We start from the raw sequence: 9,611 nt of genomic DNA on the forward strand, positions 1-9,611 counted from the left end.
GAGCTATAAATTGTGTTAATTAATCTATGTTCTACAACCACCGTTAATTTGTTCACTCTAACAAAACTACCTACTTCATTAGAATAATTTGGGTAACACCTTTATTTTCCACAGAATTTTTTTTTTTTTTTGCTTGTTATTACCGCCACTTATTGCTATGGTGTAAGGAAACTTAATATTGAAAGTGTGTGTGATTGTGTTCGCTTCATCAGCTAAGAGTTCGTCTCTCACTCTCTCTCTCTCTCTGTAAATTATTTACCCCTTACGATATACTTACGAGTTTGAATTGTCAAAGAAGTTGCAGTTCTATCACATGTACTGAGTTACACGGACTCTTTTTTTTTTTTACTTACCTGTTACAAAAAGTCATTTCAACGATACATGGGAATAATTACTCCCCTCACGTAATCTGACTGCCGGGTGTGGCCGCGGTGTTGCAGGCGCTGCAGGGCTTCAAGGAGGGCTTAGAGGACAGCGCGCTGGTGCTCATGCAGACGTTCCTGGGGTTCGCGACGACGCTGGGCTGCGTTGGCTTCGGCGTCGTGGTGGTGCGCCCCAGCGAGCAGTGCATCATCTCCCGGCAGTACCTCTGCCAGGCTGCTATGGTCGGGGTTGGTAAGAGAGCGCTGTGGTCATCCCCAATGAAGGAGATCTGTGGATCTCTCCCTCCCAACACAGGTGCATGGGTAAGGTCTCGTCCCATCATCTCCCAGCAGTACATCTGCCAGGCTGATATGGTCGGGGGTGTAAGAGAGCGCTGTGGTCATCCCCAATGAAGGAGATCTGTGGATCCCTCCCTCCCAACACAGGTGCATGGGTGAGGTCTCGTCCCATCATCTCCCGACAGTACCTCTGCCAGGTCGCTATGGTCGGGGTTGGTAAGAGAGCGCTGTGGTCATCCCCAATGAAGGAGATCTGTGGATCCCTCCCTCCCAACACAGGTGCATGGGTGAGGTCTCGTCCCATCATCTCCCGACAGTACCTCTGCCAGGTCGCTATGGTCGGGGTTGGTAAGAGAGCGCTGTGGTCATCCCCAATGAAGGAGATCTGTGGATCCCTCCCTCCCAACACAGGTGCATGGGTGAGGTCTCGTCCCATCATCTCCCGACAGTACCTCTGCCAGGTCGCTATGGTCGGGGTTGGTAAGAGAGCGCTGTGGTCATCCCCAATGAAGGAGATCTGTGGATCCCTCCCTCCCAACACAGGTGCATGGGTGAGGTCTCGTCCCATCATCTCCCGACAGTACCTCTGCCAGGTCGCTATGGTCGGGGTTGGTAAGAGAGCGCTGTGGTCATCCCCAATGAAGGAGATCTGTGGATCCCTCCCTCCCAACACAGGTGCATGGGTGAGGTCTCGTCCCATCATCTCCCGACAGTACCTCTGCCAGGTCGCTATGGTCGGGGTTGGTAAGAGAGCGCTGTGGTCATCCCCAATGAAGGAGATCTGTGGATCCCTCCCTCCCAACACAGGTGCATGGGTGAGGTCTCGTCCCATCATCTCCCAGCAGTACATCTGCCAGGCTGATATGGTCGGGGGTGTAAGAGAGCGCTGTGGTCATCCCCAATGAAGGAGATCTGTGGATCCCTCCCTCCCAACACAGGTGCATGGGTGAGGTCTCGTCCCATCATCTCCTAGCAGTACCTCTGCCAGGCTGCTATGGTCGGGGTTGGTAAGAGAGCGCTGTGGTCATCCCCAATGAAGGAGATCTGTGGATCCCTCCCTCCCAACACAGGTGCATGGGTGAGGTCTCGTCCCATCATCTCCCGACAGTACCTCTGCCAGGTCGCTATGGTCGGGGTTGGTAAGAGAGCGCTGTGGTCATCCCCAATGAAGGAGATCTGTGGATCCCTCCCTCCCAACACAGGTGCATGGGTGAGGTCTCGTCCCATCATCTCCCGACAGTACCTCTGCCAGGTCGCTATGGTCGGGGTTGGTAAGAGAGCGCTGTGGTCATCCCCAATGAAGGAGATCTGTGGATCCCTCCCTCCCAACACAGGTGCATGGGTGAGGTCTCGTCCCATCATCTCCCGACAGTACCTCTGCCAGGTCGCTATGGTCGGGGTTGGTAAGAGAGCGCTGTGGTCATCCCCAATGAAGGAGATCTGTGGATCCCTCCCTCCCAACACAGGTGCATGGGTGAGGTCTCGTCCCATCATCTCCCGACAGTACCTCTGCCAGGTCGCTATGGTCGGGGTTGGTAAGAGAGCGCTGTGGTCATCCCCAATGAAGGAGATCTGTGGATCCCTCCCTCCCAACACAGGTGCATGGGTGAGGTCTCGTCCCATCATCTCCTGGCAGTACCTCTGCCAGGCTGCTATGGTCGGGGTTGGTAAGAGAGCGCTGTGGTCATCCCCAATGAAGGAGATCTGTGGATCCCTCCCTCCCAACACAGGTGCATGGGTGAGGTCTCGTCCCATCATCTCCTAGCAGTACCTCTGCCAGGCTGCTATGGTCGGGGTTGGTAAGAGAGCGCTGTGGTCATCCCCAATGAAGGAGATCTGTGGATCCCTCCCTCCCAACACAGGTGCATGGGTGAGGTCTCGTCCCATCATCTCCCGACAGTACCTCTGCCAGGTCGCTATGGTCGGGGTTGGTAAGAGAGCGCTGTGGTCATCCCCAATGAAGGAGATCTGTGGATCCCTCCCTCCCAACACAGGTGCATGGGTGAGGTCTCGTCCCATCATCTCCCGACAGTACCTCTGCCAGGTCGCTATGGTCGGGGTTGGTAAGAGAGCGCTGTGGTCATCCCCAATGAAGGAGATCTGTGGATCCCTCCCTCCCAACACAGGTGCATGGGTGAGGTCTCGTCCCATCATCTCCCGACAGTACCTCTGCCAGGTCGCTATGGTCGGGGTTGGTAAGAGAGCGCTGTGGTCATCCCCAATGAAGGAGATCTGTGGATCCCTCCCTCCCAACACAGGTGCATGGGTGAGGTCTCGTCCCATCATCTCCCGACAGTACCTCTGCCAGGTCGCTATGGTCGGGGTTGGTAAGAGAGCGCTGTGGTCATCCCCAATGAAGGAGATCTGTGGATCCCTCCCTCCCAACACAGGTGCATGGGTGAGGTCTCGTCCCATCATCTCCCGACAGTACCTCTGCCAGGTCGCTATGGTCGGGGTTGGTAAGAGAGCGCTGTGGTCATCCCCAATGAAGGAGATCTGTGGATCCCTCCCTCCCAACACAGGTGCATGGGTGAGGTCTCGTCCCATCATCTCCTGGCAGTACCTCTGCCAGGCTGCTATGGTCGGGGTTGGTAAGAGAGCGCTGTGGTCATCCCCAATGAAGGAGATCTGTGGATCCCTCCCTCCCAACACAGGTGCATGGGTGAGGTCTCGTCCCATCATCTCCTAGCAGTACCTCTGCCAGGCTGCTATGGTCGGGGTTGGTAAGAGAGCGCTGTGGTCATCCCCAATGAAGGAGATCTGTGGATCCCTCCCTCCCAACACAGGTGCATGGGTGAGGTCTCGTCCCATCATCTCCCGACAGTACCTCTGCCAGGTCGCTATGGTCGGGGTTGGTAAGAGAGCGCTGTGGTCATCCCCAATGAAGGAGATCTGTGGATCCCTCCCTCCCAACACAGGTGCATGGGTGAGGTCTCGTCCCATCATCTCCCGACAGTACCTCTGCCAGGTCGCTATGGTCGGGGTTGGTAAGAGAGCGCTGTGGTCATCCCCAATGAAGGAGATCTGTGGATCCCTCCCTCCCAACACAGGTGCATGGGTGAGGTCTCGTCCCATCATCTCCCGACAGTACCTCTGCCAGGTCGCTATGGTCGGGGTTGGTAAGAGAGCGCTGTGGTCATCCCCAATGAAGGAGATCTGTGGATCCCTCCCTCCCAACACAGGTGCATGGGTGAGGTCTCGTCCCATCATCTCCCGACAGTACCTCTGCCAGGTCGCTATGGTCGGGGTTGGTAAGAGAGCGCTGTGGTCATCCCCAATGAAGGAGATCTGTGGATCCCTCCCTCCCAACACAGGTGCATGGGTGAGGTATCATCCTGCAAATCATCTCAGCATTTGCGTCAAGTGATTTAATGAACAATAGAAAACCGAAATTGTCATTATGAATGTACGACATGTTTGAACAGATGGGGGATTGGAATACCTTGAAAACCTTGAAATAACCCAGCGACTGCTGGCAACGGCCACCAGTTTTCTGCTTCAGAATTCACTTTTACGACTGAAGAAATGTGCAAGGGTTAACCAAAATGTGATTGGAATTAGTGCTGACGTTTCGCAGTAATTAAATGGGAAATAAGACAGATTGGTGCTATAGTCAAATTATTCAGATAGATCTTGCTCTGCTCTTTTTTAAGTTCATCTCATTGTTTATTTTTAATTATTTGTCCAATTTTCTGACCTATAATTTTACTTCCTGAAGTTTATCAATGTGTTACAGCATGGAATGACTGAAGACAATAACCAAACCTGTCATAAACGTTTGCTTGATATTTGGAATATAATGTGATGGGTCTTGGTTCACAGAGATGGATATGCAAGTTCAGGATGCTGACCTGGTCAGCTTTTTTTCTTCTCTTTTATTAAAGTAGGCCAATAATATGACGAAGTAATCAATCACATGCCAGTATAGCTATTCCTAGCCCTATAACCTGCCTCTTAGGTTAACTTATATTTACATTAGGAAATAAACAATACCTAAGTGGTTTCCCCTGACTTCCTGATGCACGGCTAAGTTTAGATCCAGATGATAACAAATGTGTAAATGCCTGCACATTTGCCAAATGTGCAGGTCATAAAGGAGTGAGTATCCCAAGGCTGAAAAATTCGTAGCCGATTTAATCTGAAATGATGTATCTTGATCAAGGTTGTCATATACACTGCAGCAGGTACTGTTATTCCCACTAATAAAATAAACATTTTACTTTGTGCACAGACCTATTAATATAACAATTTGCTAATATAATTGCTAATACCAGCATTTGTTCACAATGTAACTCCAACAATCCTGCTCTTTTGTTAAAATAATTGACTTTCAATCTCCAATTCGATGCAGTGTGTATTTAATGTAGGCTTTTAAGTTACTAAATATCCTGACATAAGAGTGATTAGAGGTTTAACAAACTTAAATACTGCTAATGACTTAGGACTATAAAACAAATGCTGGTTCAATCACCTACAGGATAGACTCCACAGTACTCGTAAATTTGCTACTGATTTATGAGATGTCTTAACTAAGATGTCCATATTTCTAAAATTATTTTGCTGATGCAGAGGTATTCAAATGAAAAGTGGTCCTTCAAAAAACAGCTGAAAGTAAATTTTATTCGAGCTGACGCCAATCACGGAACGAATCCGCAAATTGTTTTTGGTATCTTGCCACTACCGGAAGACGGGATAACTCGAGAATTCTTTTCGCGACGGCAAACATTTAATAACGTGTATATTTGTCCTGCGTCTGCAATTGGCATTTGGTTCAAAATTCTTGTCAATAATGAACTAGCAACTAAAAATTGAACCGAATAACAGGCAACCCAGTCGACATGTTCTACGGCACTTACGCCAGGCTCTCCAAAGCACACCCCTCCCATTCCTGCAAGCATAAAGAAAGTTAGAACTGAGAGCGAGCTCGCTTGAAAAACACGACCCTCCAACCTGCAGCAGTTCATCATGGTTTCACAAGCATAGAGCGTCCGAAAACACGTCACTTGTTCCTTGTCCGAGTTAGTTTCCACTGTCCCTCTGCACCAGTGCACTCCAGCCAAAGTACCTACTCGGTAACAATCGACAGGAGACATCAGCTCGAGTGTGCGAGGAGTGTGGAGTTTATCCTGGAGATCGTTGGACCCGCCATGGTATGAAACATCACGTGGGCACCCTGGTGAGTGAAGGGTGTGTGGCTGGCTGCAGGCGTGTCGCTGCTAGCCCTCAGCACGGTGCAGGGCTACCACGGCTACGTGCTGTTCGTGTGGCTGTATGGCGTGTGCCTGGGCGGCTTCCTCTACTCGCTCAAGATGTTCACCATGGAGCGCGTGCGCGCCAGACACTTCACACGCACCTGGGGCTTCGTGCAAGGTGCCGAGGCGCTGCCCGTTCTGCTGGGCGTGCCCATCACAGGTACTGGCACATACTGACCTCCGTCCTCCATGTCCAACAAATGTATCTTCCACCCATACAATCCCTCATCGCAGTTACTAACGAACCAGCTACTATGGTCTTGATACTTCTTAATCATCCCAATAAATAAGTCCCCATCCTTCTTGTTCAACATTTACACAATAGGCCCTCGTTTCCTAGTTTTTCAGATACTGTAGGCACCAAAATCTTTGTTATCAACAATTTCTAACACACTATCTGTTCATAATTCTCACGGTGGTTTGTCAAGTAGGTTAAAGCCCACATTTTCGAGGCAATTGTACATTAATGTAGAATATAAAACATTTACTTAATGTCTTATAGTTCAATATCATCTTAATAGATTTATAGCTTCCTTCTAATTATAACATTTCCAAACACACTATTTTATTGGGCGCAAAATTATCTATAAAGTTGTGAGTTTCAAGCAGATGCTAATGATGGCGACTGCTTGCAGGCTACATCAACCAGAGCCACCCCAAGGCCGGCTACTACTTCTCGTTCCTGTCGACGATGCTGGGGGCGGCACTGCTGTTCTTCGTGGGCTGCCCCAAGCGACCGGAGCCGCCCTTGTTCCCCTCGCTGGCCCTGGACACGTGCTCATGCCCCTCCGCGTCGCCGGCGCCACCGCTACGCCCGCATCTGCCCAAGAGCATCTCCTTCGCCACCACCCTGGACCTACCGGAGGTCCCTCCGCTGGGGTGCATATCCGAGGAGGCGCTCGTCGGGTACGAGTACCTGCCCGGGTTCCCTGGTCAGCGGCCACTCCGGCCCAGCAAGAGCGTGCCCGAGGGGCTGGGCTTGGCACGCAGGGAGTGGCACCGCCGGAGACCTCTACGCCACATCACAGTCATCGAGCAGATGACCACCTCGGTCTGAGCTGCGTCGTCCTCGTACCAGCTGGTCTCACACACACGTTCCCTGGCCCAGCAAGAGCATGCCAGAGGGGTTAGGTTTGGCACGCAGGGAGTGGCACCGCCGGAGACCTCTACGCCACATCAGTCATCGAGCAGATGACCACCTCGGTCTGAGCTGCGTCGTCCTCGTACCAGCTGGCTTCATACACACGCTCCCTGGCCCAGCAAGAGCATGCCAGAGGGGTTGGGTCTAGTCCGCACGTGGCACCGCCGGAAACCCTTCCATGTCAACCACCTTTATCTGCCCAAATGGTTAATGGGTCAGCAGCTGACAATGCAAAGATGCATATGCTCGATAGCCTGAGATACCTACTGTACCGGATCACCATACATGACCACTTTTCAATGGCATTTTCCTAACACTTTAAATTCTCCTGGTCAGGGATTACTTAAAGCCCAACAAAACTTACACCAGAGAACCTGCTGACCTCTCCCAAGTGGTTGTGCCACTACCTTACACCCACATGCCTCAGTATCAAGCAGATGGTGAGACTATGTCAACCTATGCAGTGCTTTCTTCAGTCAGGCATAACTCTCTCATGCACCTAGCCTGACAGAACTCCCCATGTTACGTGGGCCGGCAAAATTTGGCCGCATTTCAATATCAAAAACTAACTCTTCACTCTGCTAATTTTCAAATTGACACCATCTTCAAAACATAGTAGCGAGGTTCCTACAAATGTGCCATAATACAATCTTATAAAAATAGGTCTAAAAAAAACTTAATTCAGCATGCTAATTCCTGCATTGCCAACCAATTTTTAAATGTGCAACATTTTAGCTCTCCGTATACGGCATCAAATGGTGCCAACAAAAGTTCACAATGTAATAGGGAAACTTTAAGTATTAATTGTTGAATTGTAAAAATATGGACAGCATTATAATAAAATTACTTGTCAAAAATCAGGCCCACAGCCGGGGTAAAGTATTTTTCCAACTCTTTTTAGATTTAATTGGAAATATATATAGTATGTGGTTTAAAGTTTTGGATTTATTAACCAAATGATTCTTTAGTCAACATAGCTGGTTCAGCAGCGAATTTTTGTGGCATATGTGGAAATGTGAGATACACCTGAAAAAATAATTTTGCGTATATATTAATTATCCTCTGCATTATTTTTAATGTTCCAAGTTTCACTTTGTGCCAATTCCATATTTCAGGTGCATTTGCATCTTGAGAACACATGACTGCTCGTTATCAGGGTTAGATGTTACACATCTCTGGCAAGTACTGAAAGAATCGCTCACTTTTTTTGGCAGTACATCACAGACCACCTGGTCACGGGCTACTCCAAGGCCCCATGTGGCACATTTTCATTTTTCTTGTCTAACGTTCTGTGAAAAACTGTTTTTAAGTTCCAGATTGGCTTAAAAACATTGATTTAGTGTTGCTTAATTTTTTTCATATTTCTCACTTTTCTTTAGAGATTATTCCTACCCCCAAACCCACAACAAAATTCCTCTCGCCGCAAAACTTGCTTTGCGACAACAAAAATGCACACATCAATCTATGCCAACATTGAGTCTCATTTTAAGTGTCAGTGTTGATGTACATCATCTGAGATGTTTAATATTCACTATCACATCAACTCTGTAATCAATTATTCAAATGTGTGCAACTGCAACTAAGATGTATTTTTCTATATGTAATTTCATTACTGAATTAATGAGATGCCGGTCATTACGACTGAAGTGACATGAAATAATAACACATGATCACACTTGTCGTTTCACTTACACAAGTGTGTGTAAGAACACCAAAAATAATTTATTGTACCTTACAAAAGGAGCAGTTCAGTAGTGGTGTGCAAGAATCTGTCGAGAGAAGAGACCAATACAAGTTCAGATGCAATATTTTAGCGAGTGGTTGCTGAACGCAAGACATCAGATAAACTATATTCACAGTCCAGGACACACTCATCAGAGAATGGCAGAACCACCAGGCCTACATCACTCAATAGCACGCACCACTGCCACAGCATAGCATCATCGTTAACTGTAAAGAAGTAATTCCGCAAATTTTTAATATCGCTACGGACCAACCAATAAAAGACCACTATATTATTGTTACTATATTGTAAATTGCAAAATAATTTATTGTTGATGTTAATATATGAATTAGAAAAATTTACAGTACTTACTTATTTGATTGTAAGTCAAAATAAACATCTATAATATGTACACTAGAATTTCAATACTCCTGTTCAGAGTTACAATAAAATTCTTGCTCAAATAAAAAATTAAAATTTTACCACCAAAACCAAACTTGTTTTCATTTCTACTGTTAAGTTGAAGTTAGTTACAAAAATTGCAAACATATTATTCTCCGATAAAATCATTTAATAAAACCACAAACTATCAAAGAATTTTTTTATATCACTCAATGACTCAAAATTTACCAATGGAATATGAAATAAAACACGGTAATACAACAGAGTGGTTTGCACACATTATGAGCATGCCTTCAGATATTGTAAGGATATGTTGTGGACAGTAAAATTATAAATGTCACACATCGAATTCTCTTGCATTTATGTAGATTCTGTATTCATTACAAACACCTTTCATACTTTATAAAGTTTTTACTTGGAATCTTCCCATT

At 47.4% G+C, this 9,611-nt stretch overlaps 1 protein-coding gene across 1 annotated transcript in view; it reads left to right on the forward strand.

The window, feature by feature from the left end:
• LOC134543223 (monocarboxylate transporter 2-like) overlaps nucleotides 1-9,269 on the forward strand; it is a 77,572-nt gene extending 68,303 nt beyond the window's left edge. Inside the window, exons 8-10 of the mRNA XM_063388126.1 lie at nucleotides 441-615; nucleotides 5,868-6,074; nucleotides 6,550-9,269. Of these exons, the coding sequence (XP_063244196.1) occupies nucleotides 441-615; nucleotides 5,868-6,074; nucleotides 6,550-6,971 (804 nt within the window). The 3' untranslated portion in view covers nucleotides 6,972-9,269. The remainder of the gene's footprint in view (nucleotides 1-440; nucleotides 616-5,867; nucleotides 6,075-6,549) is intronic.
• Nucleotides 9,270-9,611: the final 342 nt, after the last annotated feature.

Source organism: Bacillus rossius (genome assembly GCF_032445375.1).
Source record: "Bacillus rossius redtenbacheri isolate Brsri chromosome 9 unlocalized genomic scaffold, Brsri_v3 Brsri_v3_scf9_2, whole genome shotgun sequence".
In the NCBI taxonomy this organism is placed as follows: Eukaryota; Metazoa; Arthropoda; class Insecta; order Phasmatodea; family Bacillidae; genus Bacillus; species Bacillus rossius.